Source organism: Lycium ferocissimum, chromosome 12 (genome assembly GCF_029784015.1).
Source record: "Lycium ferocissimum isolate CSIRO_LF1 chromosome 12, AGI_CSIRO_Lferr_CH_V1, whole genome shotgun sequence".
NCBI lineage: Eukaryota > Viridiplantae > Streptophyta > Magnoliopsida > Solanales > Solanaceae > Lycium > Lycium ferocissimum.
The window spans coordinates 41,797,983-41,817,179 of NC_081353.1; the positions used below are offsets into that span (position 1 = coordinate 41,797,983).

The following is a 19,197-nucleotide window of genomic DNA, read 5'->3' on the forward strand; positions in this document are numbered from 1 at the left end:
GATTTCTTCTTGCAAGACAGCAGCCACTACTGTGTCTATATCTTGCAGAGCTTCTTGATTTAAGATATTAAAGCGGACATGATCAAATTCAGGTCTCAACATCATGAGGAACTTGACTACCCTAGATCGTTGTCGTTCACTACGTATCTCTTTTAATGCCGCAATGGAAAGACTAAAAGGAACAATGTGATCTTGCTCCGACCACAACGCCATGAATCCGACGTAGTAACTGTCCACGTCCTTGTCACCTTGCTCATAGGCAGCAAGATTTTGTTCCAGTTCAAAGGTTCTTGCTAGGCTTCGTTGACGATGAAGCCAATGCACATAAGACCACATCTCAGCCGCCGTCTCATACATCCTAAACCCTGCAGCAATGTCGTCCGACGCAGAACTTACCATCCATCCAATCACCTTAGCGTTGGACGTAATCCAGTCCTTCTTTTTTGTCGCATCGGTCGGCATTTTGGATGAACCATCAAGAAATCCAAAGATACCTTTCCCTTGGATAAAAACCCTAAAGTGAAATGTCACGATCCAACCTAGGGCCATGACGAGTGACCGAGCTTGACCTGCCCGATATCCCAACTTATGTTACCTGTACTCAAACATGGCATTCAATAGGGTCTATTTAACTAAGTTTGAAAGCTGTAAATAGAATACCAAAGTCCATCTGTAACTCAAAATATCTCAAAACACACTTATATGTATGTAACATACCACAAGGCAAGCCAACGAGGCTGCCGATACCTCTGTACAACAAAATAATGGCCGGCAAGGCCAAACAGTACCCATGACACCCACGCTGTCCATAGACTACTAGAAGAGTATGACCGTGCATAAGTGACGGGACAGGGCCCCGTCGTACCCATAATGTATACAAACAAAATTATACTAAAACAAGAACAGTCTCCGAAGCAAGTGGAGCTGTCTGACTCTCAATGCTGACTCCTCCTAGGTGGCTGGATCGTCTAACCGCATCCTTTAACCTGCGGGCATGAACGCAGCCCCCGAAGAAAGGGGCATTTTAATACGTACCGAATATGTAAGGCAATACCGAATCATAAAACAAGGAAAAGCGTAACAAAGCAAGTTTAGAAAGCAACTCCGGGAGTAACCTAGAAATGAAGACTTTAAACCATGTCATATGGTCCCTTACACAAATTCTAGCATACACAATATAAATATAGAATATCCTACTCGTAGCCGCTTCCTCGCTAATAACACAATAGTCCTTCGATGGCCGCTTCCGCGTAGTCACGATGGTCCTTCGGGCAGCCCGCTCGGCTTAGCTAGGGTGGCTCCTCCGGCGCCCGCTCCGGTTAAGAGTATCATAATCCGGTATTCGATCGGGTGGAACAATAACAATACATGTGATATACAAGATGAATATGTAATGAAGTTACAAAATGTTGCACCCTTTCGCAGTGGTTTTTATTACAACCCCTTTGGAGAGATTTTGAGAACAAGTTTAGAGTTTCCTTCATTAACCATTTGCTTTGTAGTGAACATGTAAGTATAATGTATCGCAGAAGCTTCCTTCGAATTATCAACAAGAGTATAGCATGATAGCCTTACATACCTTATTTACGCCTCAAGCTAATCCTCGAGTCCCTTCCCGAGCTTAGTCAACTAAAATACCATCAACAATATAGGATTAAGACTAGGCCAACAAGATTATTCTAACTAATCATTTATTCGTCGTCCCTAACGGGATTTGGACAAAGATTCCTCTATAATCCTACCAACCCAACAATTCCAAATTAAGCTAATACCCAACAACAACAAATCTAACAATTTACAACAATAATATGACTAAACTCATCTTACAATTCTATCCAAAACAGCCTCTAAACCACAACGCCTTAATATTCGGTATACGATAATTATAACTATATTTCTTCCGTTAAATCTCCACATAATCATCTCAATAACAAAGATGAGAAAATAATACATACCTTAGCAGTAGCAGAACCACGAAAATATCATCCCCCAAGCTCAATATTTAGCTTGAAACGACGACGACAACTCGTATTACACTTTATCCTTCACGAGCCTCGTGATTCGGGGCCTCGAACTTGATCGAACCCTTGCTTTATCTCTGTAACTCTCCGCACTCTCTCTCTAAAATATTCTAGATCTTTTGGCATGAAATGAGGAAGATAATGGGTGAAAATTTTCCTTAAATAGCCAAGGAAGGGCCTGACCCGACTTGGAGTCGGGTCGCGCACCACCGCGGTTGACCTTTCCTCCTTAAAACGCCCCTAACTTTTTATCCCATGTCGCACTGAAGGCGGCCACGACCTATGGTTGGAAAGGTATTTCAATTATATACAACTTTCACTTTGTGTTTTCCCAAATTCTCAATGTATAATGGTGTGTTGGCCTCGTAAATCTAGATCACCTGAAAACGTATCCTTAAATCATCCTTTTGGAGTGCTTATGCTCATATTTGGCTTAAGTGTCCCCCTTAAGACTTGCTAAACTTCCTATGTACTATTCATATAACTTGTCATATGCCCTTTATAAAATCCCGACATGTGAGCCCCACCTTAACTCACGGTTACGAGGGCTATTTGTCAAGTAACATATTAACCAACTTACACCATATGGCCTTCACTGTCATCTATATGTTATTCTTATACATATATAACAGAATCTTCATCCCTAATCCTTGTATATCTTTACTCTCCCCTGAGCACATACTAAGTCGTCTGCAGTCTCGGTAACACGAAATTTTTCCGAGGTGTAACATGAAACTCCCAGCCGGCAAAAGCTTCGATTCCATCACAAACAAGATCAATGAAAATAATTACCGTGAGCAGGAACCAATAAGGAAAAAAAACAGACAAGAGAACACAGAGTGCAGAAGCAAGATCTGGAAAGAAAAAAACAAGGACAGGAAACTAGTTGGAAGAAAAAACAAAAAAAAAAAAAGAGACAAGAAACTGGTCAGGATTCTCTAAACTTCTGATACCATGATAGAATTATAAACTGAAGTTTTATTGCAGACTTTCTGAATACTATTCAGAATAGAATAGGTAGTACATTTATACAAATTATGATTATTCAGCCCTAGCTAATTATGCCTACAATCATGCTACTTGAATCATTCTGTCAATCAGCTAATTATCAACTAATCACAGCTCAACCCATAGGCTAACATCTATACTCAAGATATATATATATATATATATATATATATATATATATATATATATCGAGTAGTATATAATCTATGTACATCGACTATAAAAAGTAACTAAGCGCAGTGAATTCAACCGGCTATTTATGTAAAGATCCCTTTTGAAATTACATGTGAATTTCTAGCACAGTATATAAGATGAAATTTTGTAGAGTTCAATGATGAATTCAATTACATGCACTACCATCTGATCTGTTAATAAAAATTAATAAAAAATATAAGATGAAATTTTGCCATTCTCCCTGGTTTTACATCGTGTAATATAGATCATCAAAATTCCAATATAAACACACAGAAAAAAATGACCACCCATTTGACTTTTCCATCATCATATTTATCAAGAATCGTGCATTATATACTCAACAACTAAAGCTCAATGATTGTATACTCAAGATAAAATATTGCACACTTATTATAAATAGACGTTATGTTCTCTGCAAGACACGGTTCGATTGGATAAAAAGAAATCTGAATACAGAGATTTTGTTGTTGGGACGTTGATTTCTTTAGAAAATTTACTTTTGGCATTATCACAGTTGCACCACCTTATCTTATCTCCCCCAAAAAAGTAATTTCCAGTGTCTCTTATTAATTTATTATATTATAATTATAATATAAAGAGTTTTTTTGCATTGTCAGAAGTGGTCCTACTATCTATCCTTCTTTTCCACATGATTTTCATCGCTTCAATTGTCAGCTCGGGGATTGCATAATTATTGACAAATTGAGCAATCAAACAATCACAAGCATGAAATGCCAATTGTTTGCCTCCCTACCCCTTTGTGCTCTCACTTTCGCAAATTACATTTTCTTGGAAAACTCTTTGTTCTCTTTGGATCTGCAGGTTCAGGCAAAATGACTTACTCCTTCCGTCCCATTTTATATGAGGGTGTTTGACTGAAAACAAGATAAGTAAGGGTTCTTTCAGTTGGTAAAGCATCCCACTACCTGTAGGTTTAGGATTCGAGTCACGCTGGAGGGGAAGTGGAAACACTATAGATCCTCCAAAATGGGAGGTTAAAAATAAACAGGCACGAAGTTTAAGAAATAAAGAAAAAAAATTGAAACTTGGGGTCTAAAACAAATCATACAAACTTGTATGACTAGAAATCATTTCATTAAGGTAAAAAGGTAAATTTAAAGTTGAATTGTTACTACTAAATATAAAAAAGTGTCATTTTTTTTTATTGACTAAAAAGGAAAGAGTATCGTATAAATTTGGACGGAGCGAATATATAATTGATTTTCCATGGAGTGGACTTTCCTTGCATGGAAACTTTTGAAGCCCAAACATTTTGCTCGGTGTTTCCTTTTTTTAGTCCATGTACCTGCTTTCCAATTCATTTGCATTGTGGCTCGTGAGTGGACTACAAAAAGGGTGAATGCATGCAGGATTTAAAAATTATAGGTTCAAATTTAATATTGATTGAAATTTTAATGAGTGTGCGAATGTGTACACATATATGCGTTATATCAAAAATATTAAATTCGGATGAACTCGCAGCGTATGAGCTGTGTCCGCCGTTGTGTATGAGAGGCAGTCATAAACTTTAGGAGATGTATGGTACTGGATATCATTCTCGTAGACAAATTCAGAATTTTAAGTTAATATGAGCGAAATCAATTGCACCCTCCATCTACTCCTCTTTTGTGATTTGAATGTGAATTTAGAGTGCTGCATTATACAATTATATCTTATTAGTGTTACAATTCGAAATTTGAATTTAATAGGTCTAATATACTCCCTCCGTTTTAATTTATGTAAACATCTTTTTTTATTAGTTATGTTTGTGTAAAAAAGAATGACCTCTTTCTATATTTGGAAATAATTTATTTGTTATGCAATAATTTACAACCACACAAAATATATGTGACTCATTTAACACCACAAATTTAAAAGTTATCTCTTCTTTCTTAAACTTCGTGCCCAATCAAATAGATTCACATAAATTGAAACAGAAAGAGGATATGTTTTCACCACTAAATTATTCCACTTTGCAATTATGATTTCAGAACTTATGTACTACTGCGGAATATTTGATAAAATTTAAATGATTATTTTTTTATATATATATTTGTTCCGTGTAAAAAATGTTGGTTCAGTTGAACGTACTAAAAGTCTAAAACTACATTGCATTCACCTCTGAATTATATTATAGAGGTGGAGTTGAAGGTAGTATAAGTGTGTCTGTCTCACTGTACCAGTAAATCCACCTCTGTGTATCATCGTCAATCATTGACTTGAACTATACCAGTAAATCCACCTCTGTGTATCATCGTCAATCATTGACTTGAACTATACCAGTAAATCCACCTCTGTGTATCATCGTCAATCACTGACTTGAACTACTACTCCCTCTGTCCCAAAAAGATAGTACTGCTTTCCTATTAGTTTGTCAAAAAAAAAAACAAAATTGACACATTTTTATATTTAAAAATAATTTAATTTTATGACATGAATTAGGGCTCGTTTGGTTAGAAAATACTATAATCTCGGGATTAGTTATCCCCCGGTATTATTATTCCACCCTCAATGTGGGATAAAAAAATACTATAATCCCGGGATAACTAATCCCGGGATTAGTTATTCCGAGTTTTTATTCCAACCAAACGTGGGATAAGGCGGCACTAAATTTTTATCCCAGGACTCTTTTTGCTTTTCCATCATACCAAACGAGCCCTTACAGTTTATTTTGAATCATACATTTTAAAAGTCTTACTTTATTTCTTAAACTCCGTATCAAGTAAAACTAAGATCATCTTTTTGGAACAGAGGGAGTATCTTCTAAAGTTGCCACAAGTTCATTCTCCTAATATTTGTGTTACGATTAATAAATGATCAGTTATCTACTTGAATTATCTTCTAGAGTTGCATGTCACGACTTCATTGAGTTCATTCTACTAAGCATGTGATAAGATTAATCTACAGACAATATGAGTATAAAGAAGCGCTTACACAATAAGTGTAACCTGACTTATTCTAACATGTAATCACATTCTTTTCTAGGTTACTCTCCCATGGGCCATGATCACTGTAAGCAGTGGAGTATATGTAATAAATTACTTAGCTCGCGTAAAAGTAGTTTTACAATCCGGCTACAAAAATTAAGCTCTAATAGATTTTAAGTTGCATTCATAACAAACATTGTAATTAAAGTAACAATATAATACAACACCAACACACAATTCAATCAGCCTGTAAATCTTGGATTCGCGTGTGCACTATTTATTCATATTGCATTGACCCTAATCCCTGTTTTAGTACACTTTTCAGGTTGTTGGTGCTTGTAATTGTCGTCGAACAAGAGCAGTGTAAATTCCATCACTAGTCAGAAGGTCGTCATGGCTTCCACTTTCTGCAATCTGACCATCAGAAACAACTGCTACTATGTCTGCACTTTTCACAGTAGATAGCCTATGTGCTATTACAAGTACTGTCCTGCCTCTCATCAATGAATCCATTGCATCCTATAGCATGACACATCAAAATAACAGATAGCTTCTATAAATTGGAGGTTAAAAAAAATAATTTATGTGTCTTGGTTTGAAAGAACACGAATCTTGTGGTCTTGAACTAAAGGTTAATTTGCATAATATATAAAAATACCCTTGAATCTCGTGATCTTAAACATGCTATGTCATTCCTAAGGCAGTGTCGTTAAGAGAAACAATGGAATGTTGAATTCGAAACTTACTAAATATAGAAAAGTGACACTTTTTTTAGGAGACTAAACAGGAATGTAAGATTTATATTTCAAAATGGAGTATAAATTATGAAACTTGGAAATGAGCATACATATAAGGTTGATATGTCATGCTTATACTCCGTCTATTTCATTTTACATGTCTTAGTTTGTCTCAACATGAAGTTTAATAAGTCAAAGAAGTCTTTTGAATCTTTGGCTGGTCCTGAACTAAATGTATGTATATATCAAAAGTACTTTTTAAATCTCGTGGTTTTAAACATGTCGTATCATTTGAGTAAGGCAGTGTCATTAAGGGAAAAGTGAAGTAAAAACTAACCAAGTATAGAAAAGTGACGTTCTTTTTCAAACTAGGAAAGTAAGACTTGTATACTGAAATGGAGGGAGTAATAAATTATGGAAACTCGGAAATGAGCATATATATAAGGTTGATATTTCATACTTGCACAAGGTATTCACTCTCGGCATCTAGTGCGCTAGTGGCTTCATCAAGAAGCAACACACCAGGGTCCATCAACAGGGCCCTGGCAATTGCTATTCTCTGCTTCTGCCCTCCTGATAACCTTAGTCCACGTTCGCCAACAACAGTTTGATATTTATCCGGAAAAGATTCTACAAAGTCATGAGCATTAGCCATTTTCTGCACCATTAATATTAGACAAAGGAGAAAGAATCATGTTTTCCGGTGAAGAGAGAGTGAAAATGTAAAAGGTATTGAGTTTTTGTGATAGAGATTGAATTTACCGCTGCATTTTCTATGTCAGTGCTGCTTGCTTTGCCATCGAACCCATATGCAATGTTCTCTTCTATTGAACAATTGAAAAGAACAGGTTCCTGGCTCACTATACTAATCTGAAGTAATGTTAAAGCTAGGATTTGGATATTTTCAATTATTTCATCATAGAAGGCGAAATCATATTTACCTTTTTGTGTAAATATTCATGTGATATTTCCACCAACGAAACCCCATTGAGCAGTATCTTCCCCTTAAGTGGATCATAGAACCTCTCTATCAAGTTAGCAATTGTTGTCTGCAATCGATTCACGAGCTTGTTAGGATAAAAGGTTATTTATAAACCTGATAAGACCATGTGCACAAATTATAAATGAAGTTTACTTTTCCTCCACCGCTTGGACCAACAAGGGCAACTTTTGATCCTGGTCTCAATTTTAGCGATATACCCTGTTAATCCAAAGAAAAGAAGTCATAGATAAACTTCAGATCAAAACAATCTGCACAAAAGTTGTACGTCTTAAGTCTCCCGACCAAACTTCTACAACTTGAAACGTTCTCATTTTTTTAGCCTCAAACAATGAACTAGTAATTTTACTGTCAACATTGACACCATAAAGACTTCTATGTGCATTTTAAAGTTATAAAACAAAACACTAGAGTATCAGGTTAGATAGTATGACTTGGCTGTATCCAATTATGATAGGACAAATAACTGTCTCTGAGATCTTTGTGTGTCAACATCACTGTTGATACGCGAAGATATCAAAGTTTTACCTTGAGAACCATATGACTCGGGCGAGATGGATAAGCAAACCATACATCGTCCAGTTCAACATCTCCATCGGGGTCACTGCACCAAAAGCCAAGATGTTATAAGAAGTATATTTATGGGCCTTCACTTTCACAAAAATGTAAGGCTGAATACATCCATAGCCCCTTAAACTTTACAGTAAATTTCATTTAGACACTCGAACTATTGGTTGTTCCAATTGAGCACTTGAACACATGATAAAGTATTCCCGTTAGACACTTTCGGTTCCTATTATCATGATCACCCTGTAGGAGGATGTTTGAGGGTGAAGAAGGATGGACTAACCTTATAGGGCACTTGTCTCCTGATGTAGGCATGCTTGAGACGCGATCTAGAATCTGAAAAACTCTCCTACTAGCTCCTGCAGCTTTCATCGCTGTTGTGTATAAACCTGATAGAGACGATATCGAGGACCCAACTGCAAGGAATTCGGCTGTGAATGAGTCCTTTATACATTCAAAAAATAGAAATGCAACGGAATGGTGCGTTCTAGGATTGAGATTAATCTAAACTTGTCTTTACATGATAAGGACACATGCAAGAAAGCATTACGGATATGCCACAGAAAAAAAAAAGGTAGATATACAGCCACGTAAGTTTTCTAGCATATGCTTTATTATATCAATCTGATAGTGTGATTCTGAGAATGAAAGCTGAGAATATTCAGAAGCGTTATCTAATCGAGTGTTTATGGTCACTGTAAAATAAATGATAGAACAAGAAAGCATTCAAGACAGCATTACGGATATGCCACAGAAAAAAAAGGTAGATATACAGCCACGTAAGTTTTCTAGCGTATGCTTTATTATATCAATCTGACAGTGTGATTCTGAGAATGACAGCTGAGAATATTCAGAAGCAATATCTAATAAAGTGTTTTATGGTCACTGTAAAATAAATGATAGGACAAAATCCTGAGAAATCTTCAGCACCAGACACAATATCTGAGTAACAGATTTTCATAAGACTTCTTTAAGCATGTCATCTGTTGAAATATTATTAAGGTAGAAGCCAGGATTGTCCTTAACTAAATTTTTAGCTAGTTATTTTTGTAGGTGAAAGAAAAGGAAATGGAATGGCTTCTGTAGACTCCATTTCAACAGTTTCCAATTTTCAACAACATTCACTCTCTCGGCCAGCTCGATTTCCAACATAAAGAAAAGGTAAAATCATGGTATTATTACCTGTCAGGCTATAAAGAATGAAGGATGTAAGGGACCCTGCAGTCATGGAGCCTGTTATAGCCAAATAAGCTCCATAAATCACCACAACAATAACCGACAAAGTTGATGCTGCACTTAACCCTCCGGAAAATAGACCAACCACTTTCTGTGACCGAAACAAGGTGACAAAAAAACTCACTTAGTAATTTAATCTCCATATCTTGTAGTAAAAGAGGACGAATTCATGAGTTTGCTCACCGCTTGTCGAAGTCCTAGTTTTAGGGTCTCATCAACCTTCTCTGAGTAACCTGATATTGCATATTGTTCTTTTGCAAATGATCTCACTGTTCTGATGGCCCCAAAAGATTCCTACAATTTGGACACTTTTATAAATCCAAGAGAGGCATGGTCTCCTCATAAAGGCAATAACTGGCATGAGATAGTAAAATCATATAGAATAAAGGGATTTTTTCATTTTTGGCCCGTCGCCCGAAATTAGTTACTGGTGCTAGCCAAAATATACCAAACTTATACACTGGTTCTGTATATTATAGTATACAACAAAAAACAAAAACATACCCAGTGTGATCCCACAAGTGGGTCTAGGGAAAGTAGGCACGTAGACCTTACCTCTGCCTTTGTGGGGCAGAGAGGCTGTATATTATATGTATATTCTGTGTGTACAATATGTATATTATGTGTATATTTATACTTAATATAAAAAACCAACACATTTTCTGGCTATTGTTCTATTGAGCTGTGCATAAATGTAATTATAGAATGAGTGAATGCCAACCTCAGCAATGGAGGCAGCTACTGCAGCAGCTGCTTGAGTTTCATGTGACAGCTCCCTCAGATAGCGCCCAAATTTGCGAACACTAACAGAAATGATCGGCACAACAACCAGAGACAGCACTAACCAAGTGAAAGGTCACCAACGAGGAGTAATAGTATGCGGAGGCAGTTAGTGGGAGGGAGGGATTCTTGATTATAGAGATACTCACATGTCAACTTCCAGGATGATGAGAACATGAATCCAATCCCAATAAGTGCAGTTGTTAGGTTTCTTAGAGCTTCCGATAGGTTGGTAGTTGCAGCATTTTTAATGATTTGGGTGTCTTCTGATAGCCTGCTTAACAGTTCTCCAGTCCGAGTCACATCAAAGAAGGCTATTTCCTATAAGAACTATAATTCGTCAAGCAGAAACTACGCCTCAGTCAGGTCAAAGTATTTCAAAAGGAAACGATTGTATGCGATCATTGAGAAAAATAAAGAGAAACATGAAAAAGAAGGAGAAGAAAGGAGAAATTTACTTGCTGGATAAGGTGGCTAAACAAATTCTTTCTCAGACGAGCAACAACCCTTTCACTGACAGAAGAAAATAACCATGATCGTAGTGCAGTGGACAGAGAGCTGAAAAAATATTTTGAAGGCATGAAAACCTCGAAAAATACTAACTAATGTATCCAAAATGCAGCAACCTTATTAAGGTATCATGTAATGAGTATCAAAGAATTCCAGACGGAGAAGTTTCTACAAGGCATATTATTGTGGATTTCCAGAACACACATACACTTGATATTTGCATATTTTTTCAAAACACTTCTCCATGTCTTCGGTCTCCTACAACACTAATGCCCCAGTGGGTACGTCCACATTTTTGAAGAGTCCAACCAACATAACTTGACAGTTGCACAAGTTAAATGACAGAATTAAAAAGGCAAATTTCCTTACCCAGTAACAACTATTAAGATAATAGCCAATATCGTGTTTTTCACGGCTTCTAATGCTTCAGCTTGCTGTTGAGGGGTTTGTATTTCTCTTGATACAATGTCAATTACCATACCACCAAATTTTGGCTGCAACAGAAAAACTACACCGTCAGCAGTAGATCCAAGAAGTAGGTACATACATGTTTTATGTGGGCTTTTATCTCTCCTTAATATTTGGTTTAAGTTTCAGGTACAGTAATACAACAATATGAAACTCAATTTCTAAATATAGCAAGATCATTAGGTGTTTAATTGTTCTTTTCTTCTTCTTGTTTTAACACAAAGAGGATAACAAAATACAATGACCACAACTGTTGTGTGATAAGGATGCCATTGAGAAATGTTGAATAGCATAGTGGGGAATACATAAAGGGAGATAATTAGTCAACCTGCAAAATTAGTTGAACCAAAGATCATGAAGACACAAAACTCTAATGCCCTGAGATATTAATGGAGTGAAGAAAAGTCAAATGAGAGAGCTATACTATGAGAAGATTTGTCGTTGATGCTATCAGCAATGCAATAGTAGCAATAATTAGCTTTCCTGCATCTGGCTTTGCCTGAAATCAGGACAGAAAGAAAGCAACTCAAAGATCAAACGCCGTTAGCAGCATTGTTGTACACCAGAATACCTGACATTCGAATTTTAAGTACTTACCAGAAGAAATACTCTACAAAATCCAACATTAGCAGCCTGAATTCAATAACAAAATGTCAATATCTACACAGAAGAGCTGCTTCAAATAAGGAAAAAAGTGAAAGAAGCCAGCAGAAAAAGTAATCACCTCTGTTTCTCCATGCTCAAGATCTGTCCCAGGACCACTAGAACTGCCATCATCATTTGTCTTCCGCCGAGCCTATAAGTATTGCAACTCATCAAATATCAGCTATGAGCATATCAATTTCGACTCATTTTATGACCAATAAGAACCTTAAAATGTAGTATAATTTTTGCTAGGGAGATTGGTTTTATGGCCCATCACTATGAATGTCATTTTAGTTATATGACTATGTTCATAGGAGATTAGTAAAATTACAACACAGGAGATCGATATATAAAACACAGAAGATATTTGAAGGGTCATTTTCGTTTATTCAAATTATAACTGGTCATAGGAGATCACTTCCTCAAATTATAATTTTTTTATAAGCTCAGGATGCAGTAGAGTTCATTATTCCGCTCTCCACCCAGAAAACTAAATCCAGCTTCACCTTAATTGTGGGCTGAATTTTCTGATTCTTTTCCTATCTTAATAAGTGCTGATCAGGTTATCAGCTTACATATAAATTAGCAGAACATAATACAAAAAAAAAAAAAAAAAAAAAAAAAAAAAAAAGGTCCCTTGCTAAATGAAAAGAGAATACACATGGGGTACCTAAGATCATATGCACACTACAGTGAAATTCCATACTTTTGATGTGCGATGCAAGTCTCATACCTTAAAAATTAGGATCACAACTCTGTGCTTAATGCTTCAGCTAAAATACTACCCACAACTAGCTACTATAACACAATTTTTGAGTCACCCTTGCTACTACATTAGAAGTTTATTTAAAGGGGATTCAACGATTTATACAACAACAACTACGTCTCAGTCCCAAACAAGTTAGGGTCGACTAGGATTCAAGAATTTATGTGTACACGGAAAATAGTTATAATAGTTATACTTACACACTGGAACAGCTATAATTTCCAGCATATAGAATTTATCTTCTTTGTCTGTGCAATTTAAAAGCAAATGATCTATCAAATACAATCATGGTCTCGACTCTCTTGTTACAAAACAAGCATCTAGCACAAATAATGTCAACATGATAACGTGTACTTCATGCAAAAAAGCTCCATTTTCAATTAGAAAACAAAAACAAAAAGAAGAAAACAGAAGAAAAATTCATGAGAAAGCTTACATCTTTATTCAATAAGGAGACTCTTTCACTTCCAGTAGACATAATGGATCGTGCAGTCCAATCTAAATATTTTTTCTTGCCCATTTCTCAACCTTGGAAAATACTGTTAGAATTAAGGTTACAAACAAGAAAATCTCTCTCTATATATATATCACTCTGTCTACAGCAAAAGACAAAACACAAAAGGGGTGGTTTAAAGTTGACTTAAAATGGACGCTACACTTTGAAGTAAACAAGGGGCTTTCAGAGTTTCCAGAGGTTCTTCTGAGGTAGAAACAAGTGGAAAGACAAGATATAGTAAATGACCATGGTGCTTTAATAGACAGGATTAGGGGTGTTCATGGTTCGGTTTGGGTCGGTTATTGGTTAAATAATAGCAAAGCAAATTAATCGGATTTTTAAATATCTAAAACGCCATAACCGGCAAAATAAAGTAAAATAATAACCACCGGTTTAGTTATTGTCGGTTTGGTTCGGTTTGGTTAGGATTTTTGATTTATGGTAGCGTAATGACAATTCAAATATTATTTCTACATTCTTTAAATTTCTTATGAAGCTCTTTTTCCTCCACGGCTTAGAGGACGAACTTTCTTGCATATTGAGGGAAAGACATCTAATGCAGCGATGTAAAATGAAAAGAGATAGTAGGGTTTTTACTTTTACCCATATACTTACGACTTATTAGAGTTGGGCTTGAATTGTTGGACTTGAGCAGGACATATTCTTTTAAGACATGGGCCTTAAAAATAAGTGAGACCAAAATTAAATTAATAATTAAAAAGTATAAAATATCTTTAATTATTTATGAAAAGTTAATATTATGCATATAAATAATTATAAATTTTATGTATATAATTATCGGTTTAGTTCGGTTATTTATTCGGTTATTTTTTACTATATAACCAAACCAAATATTATCGGTTTTTCAAATTTTTAAAACCAAACCAAACCAAACCAAATGTCGGTTTTTTTATTCGGTTTTGTTAAATTTTCGGTTTGGTTTTGGTTTTAACCAAAACTGTGAACAGCCCTAGACAGGATATTCTCTAGATTCTAGTTAAACTAACTACTACCTCTGTGTTAAGTGTCTTATATTCCTTTTTGGTATGTCCCGTGCCTCTTTCTTTATTTAGTAAGTTGACAATTGAAAGATCTTGTATAATAAGTTTATAACCACAAAATTTAAAAGATATTTTAATACATTCTACACGTCTTTAATTTAAGATCACAACATTCAAAAGTCTCTCTTTATTTCTTAAACTTCATACCTAGTCAACCTAACACACATAAATTGGAATGGAGGGATTACTTTTTTTTTTTTTCCTCTCTTTTCCAATCGATGTCTGGTACTTGGGGTTTAATGGTTCAATTAATCGAGCTTTGTGTCATGTAAGAACCATCTAAGGGGAAATGTTTTCTAATAGGATTTTTTTTTTTTCATATTGATTTGAACAGATCTTCTAGTTAAGAGTGGACATATTGATAATTAAAACTAGCAACCTGCTAAACTATACTGCTATAAATAAATTTGTTAAAACATTGAAAAGTAGACATTGCTATGGCGCAATCAACGCTTTTAAGAAGAGGATTTGAGAATTCCAATTGTGACCTAAAGTAAGTCAAAAAGATTCAAAAGTTTATATATACACGAATTATTTTTATCTTATTTGTGCAGCACAATTTTTCAACTAAGAATATTTAATTGAACCCCCTCATTGATTGTGGCTCTAACTATGACGCCTTACTAGTTATCAATATAATTAATCTCAATATTACCATCTATATTCCTAATTTTTTGGCCTAAACATGAAATTTAAGAAAGAAATAAAGATTTTAAAACTTGTGATTTTAAATATGCCATAACATTTGTGTGGTTATATAAACTTTTACTTAAAAATAAAATGAGAAGCTTAAAAATTAATAGTTACCAAATAAAGAAATGTGTCATATTATGATAGATTATGTAAATATTTTGTAATATTTTGTAATCTCTTATTTAGGTTAGAATATTTTGTAATATTTTGTACTCTCCTGATTATGTTTGCCTATTGCATAAGTCTCTCTATGGGCTTAAGCAGGCTCCACGTGCTTGGTATAGACGTTTTGCAGATTTTGTGTTTTCGCTTGGCTTCTCTAATAGCGAGTCGATAATTTGTTGTTCATCTACCATGCGGGGGTGAATAATGGCATACATATTACTCTATGTTGATAATATTATACTGTACGTCATCTCGGACACTCTTCGTCGTTCCATCATGGATAGACTTGGTTAGAATTTGCTATGAAGGATTTGGGTCCTTTAATTATTTTCTTGGCATTGCGTGACCGAGTCACAAGGGGGATGTTCCTCTCTCAACGTAAGTATGCGAGGAAATCATTGACCGCGCGGGTATGTCTCTCTTGCAAGCCCTCTCCCGGTTGACCTGAAAACCGACGGTCGGTGCTACTTTGGGTGCTCTTATGAAGATCCCACTCATTATCGTAGTCTCATGAGGTGCTCTTGGTATCTCGGCTTTCACGAGACCGGATATTTCATATCTTGTCTGACGGTGTGCTTACATATGCATGACCCGCGGGACGATCATATGCTTGCTCTTCACAAGCGGATTGTGCGGTATGTTCGGGGCACTCTTGATCACGGTTGCATCTCACCCATCATCGATCACCGACCTTGTCTCTACACGAAAAAGATTGGGGTGGTTTGTCAGGACACTCGTCGTTCTACGTCGGGGGTATTGTGTATTTTTGGTGACAACTTGATTTCTTGGTCGTCAAAGCGACAACTAACTCTTTCTCGGTCTAGCGGCCGAAACGAGTATCGGGGTGTAGCTAATGTTGTCTACGAGTCTTCTTGAATTCACAATCTTTTATTAGAACTACATTGTCAGATTCGCAAAGCTACGTTGGTATATTGTGACAATGTAGGTGCATATATCTATCCCAGTAATCAGGTGCAACATCGACGCACCAAACATATTGAGATGGACATTCATTTTGTGCGTGAAGGTTGCTTGCGGGGACAAGTTCGGGTCCTTACGTATCCCGTCCCGATATCAGATTGCGGATATTTTCACTAAAGGTCTTACTCGGAGTTCTTTTTGAAGATTTTCGTGGCAGTCTCGACGTTCGTAAACCTCGGTTTACTGGAAGTGTGATAGATTATGTAAATATTTTGTAATATTTTGTAATCTCTTATTTAGGTTAGAATATTTTGTAATATTTTGTACTCTCCTATTTTGAGTAGGATATTTTTGTATATTAACCAATTCAAGGAATGAAAGGAAACTACGGAAAATATTCTTTCATATTATTTCACGGATTAATAAGTACTCCTTCCGTTGCAGTAAGTATATACATAGATGTCTAATATTTTCTTATTAGTCCGTTCGAAAATTAATGACACATTTCAATATTTGAAAGAAAATTTTAAACATCTCATTTTACCCTTAATGAGAAGCTTTTAATTACACACAAATATTATAACGTGTTTAAAATTACAAGTTTCAAAAGCTTTATAGCCGTTTCTTAGTATTAACTAATGACAGATGATCAATAAGAACATGAGTGTACTACGAGTGTACCATTTTAGTGGACGTAAAAAAAGAGGGGGCAAAAAGTTCAACATAGACCATCGGAGTACTACTTAGTGGGAAAATGGCTTACGTGTCCTCATACTTTTTATTTCTTTGCTTGTAATCTTGTTAACTAAAGTTAGATTTTGACAGTAACATTTAAAATAATGTGGTATCAGGGGCAGCTCTTATATGGAACAGCTACTAACTCCTTAATATGTCTTTTTAGAGATAAGTTTTGGAATTGTTCCTGTTGTTTTCATGTATAATTAGTCTTGTAGTTCCTCAGATTAAGTTCATTTTAAATAAAACCGCTTAGTTTCTAGGAAGACATTTTCCTTCATATTACAAACACTTGGGTCCCAAACCTCAAATGTCAACATATTTTACACTACAAACGCCTTTTAGCCAGTTATAGCATGTTATTTAGTTGATTACTTATTGTCACCTTAGCCTGATGGTGTAAGAAAATTATACAACAAAGTCAGTGACAGAAATTAACAACAACAACCGATGAAATCTGCATTACGTGAGGAATGCAGGAATGTCTAGTGTCTGTATTTATTCTGTAAAGTAGGGTAATTTGTTCAGAAAGACGCCATTTCGATGAAAACGTAAAAAAGGATGAGATAAAGTAAAGAAATTCAAAACATTATGGAAATAAAAATAACGAAAAGTATGATGAAATGAGCTTTACCAAAGGCGATCATTATCATGAGATAAAAAAAGATAATCGAAATGCGGGAAATAAAAGATAGTAGCAGAAATCAAAGCACAAGAACTCATGCTCCTTGATAATCGCATTACTAATATGAAAGGATAAAGCGATCTGTCTATGATGCTTACTAACACTTGTCTGGGTCATAAATGCCATCTTATCTGGTCATGTCACTTTCTTTTTGTCAGTGACAGAAATTAACAAATGATCAAATAGTTTGTTGAATGCAGTTTGGTCCATATATCCTTATATTTGAGATTTGTGCATGAGAACAGACAGTAACTATATTAGGTAGTAATAAATTACAGCAAAAATAGAGCCTAAAAGATATAATAGTATATTCTAATCTCATCTTGTTTTATTGTGATTTAAACATTCAAAGAAACTCCGTCTGCTGATGTATGAACTGCTATGTAAGAGATGAGCAGAAAATAGAAGACTATCTTCTTTTTTTTTTAATTGTATTATTTCCTGTTGACTTTGTGATTTATTGAGCATTTCCTTCTTAACAAAAGACAAATGGCTGAGCTGTCTTAATTTGGATCAAGATTGTTCCCATTGCTAATAATTCAATTTTATCTGTTCTCAGTTCAAAATTAATCCACTACTGTTATGAGATTGGGTAAAGTAATCATCAGAATTCTTTATGCATCAATCAGCAAGTTAGTCTTTAACTAAGTGAAAAGAAATACATAATCTTACTTCACAATTATTCATCAACATATCAGTTCTGTTCTCACAGAGGATCCATTCTTATGGTAGTTGCAACAATAGGACTTTTTACAACATATTTACCACTAGTTTCAACCCAACTCAAAGAACCAGAAACCAGAAATTTATCTACCAGCAATGGACCTTCTATCCTTAGCTTGTAACTTTGTTTTTCATACTTCTCTTTGAAAACCAACTTGTCAGGTTCAACACTAACTTTATATTCATCCATTGAGGTCAATTTTGCTGTGTATGTTGACACACCATCTCCAAGATTAGTCACTGTCCTCTTGAATTCTTGTATCCGTTTCGGATCCGACTTGCTGCTGTTCCAATTGAAATAGCCAATGAAAGATGGATAGTTTAAGTCCAATGATGGGTTGGTACAAGAATATGAGGAGGACCTTGTTATGGTTTTTATCTGTTGGGATGTAAAATCTAGACCACAGAGAAGATTTATGTAGTCTTGTGGGGTCATGTCGTAAATAAGTCCGGGGTCTAGCGCCTTGTTTGGATTGATATGGCCAGCTCCCATGGCTAGTGGATTAGCAGCATTGTTGTTGTTACCGATGTCTTGGATGGGCCCACCCGTGTTGTCCAACGAATCGGCTGTGGTCATCATGGCCGAGCGGATGGCAGCAGGGCTCCATTTAGGATGGGCCCCTTTCAGAAGTGCTGCTACACCAGCAGCATGAGGGCATGACATCGACGTACCAGATAAAATGTTGAAGATACTGAAAAGCTTTCGCGTTTTAATTTCACCTATCGATAATTTTTGAGGCCATGAAGCTAATATTAATGCGCCCGGAGCCATCAGGTCAGGTTTGAGAATAAAAGGGCAGCTTTGTGATGGCCCCCTTGAGCTGTAGCTAGCAACTTTTGGTGCTGGTTTAGCACTAG

General features: G+C 35.8%; 2 protein-coding genes across 3 annotated transcripts; both read right to left on the reverse strand.

Moving 5' to 3' along the window:
- Positions 1 to 6,233: 6,233 nt before the first annotated feature.
- On the reverse strand, positions 6,234 to 13,577 carry LOC132039942 (ABC transporter B family member 27-like). Of its 2 annotated transcripts, none has more exons than XM_059430501.1 (17): positions 13,297 to 13,575; positions 12,174 to 12,245; positions 12,047 to 12,082; positions 11,874 to 11,948; positions 11,351 to 11,475; positions 10,930 to 11,029; positions 10,621 to 10,792; positions 10,413 to 10,531; positions 9,875 to 9,985; positions 9,638 to 9,782; positions 8,739 to 8,871; positions 8,417 to 8,492; positions 8,024 to 8,089; positions 7,830 to 7,937; positions 7,651 to 7,758; positions 7,349 to 7,546; positions 6,234 to 6,670 (listed from the first exon to the last, which is right to left on the reverse strand). In XM_059430501.1, exons 1-17 carry the CDS (start codon positions 13,378 to 13,380, stop codon positions 6,473 to 6,475), a joined length of 1,926 nt encoding a protein of 641 aa, XP_059286484.1. In that variant the 5' UTR covers positions 13,381 to 13,575; the 3' UTR covers positions 6,234 to 6,472. The 2 variants fall into 2 exon arrangements, 1 of the variants encoding a protein (XP_059286484.1); XR_009410531.1 differs by having other exon boundaries at positions 6,533 to 6,670; positions 7,349 to 7,518; positions 13,297 to 13,577.
- Positions 13,578 to 18,265: 4,688 nt separating this feature from the next.
- LOC132040513 (subtilisin-like protease SBT3) lies at positions 18,266 to 19,190 on the reverse strand. Its single transcript, XM_059431167.1, has one exon. It carries the CDS (start codon positions 19,109 to 19,111, stop codon positions 18,323 to 18,325), a length of 789 nt encoding a protein of 262 aa, XP_059287150.1. The 5' UTR covers positions 19,112 to 19,190; the 3' UTR covers positions 18,266 to 18,322.
- Between the last annotated feature and the right edge of the window lie 7 nt (positions 19,191 to 19,197).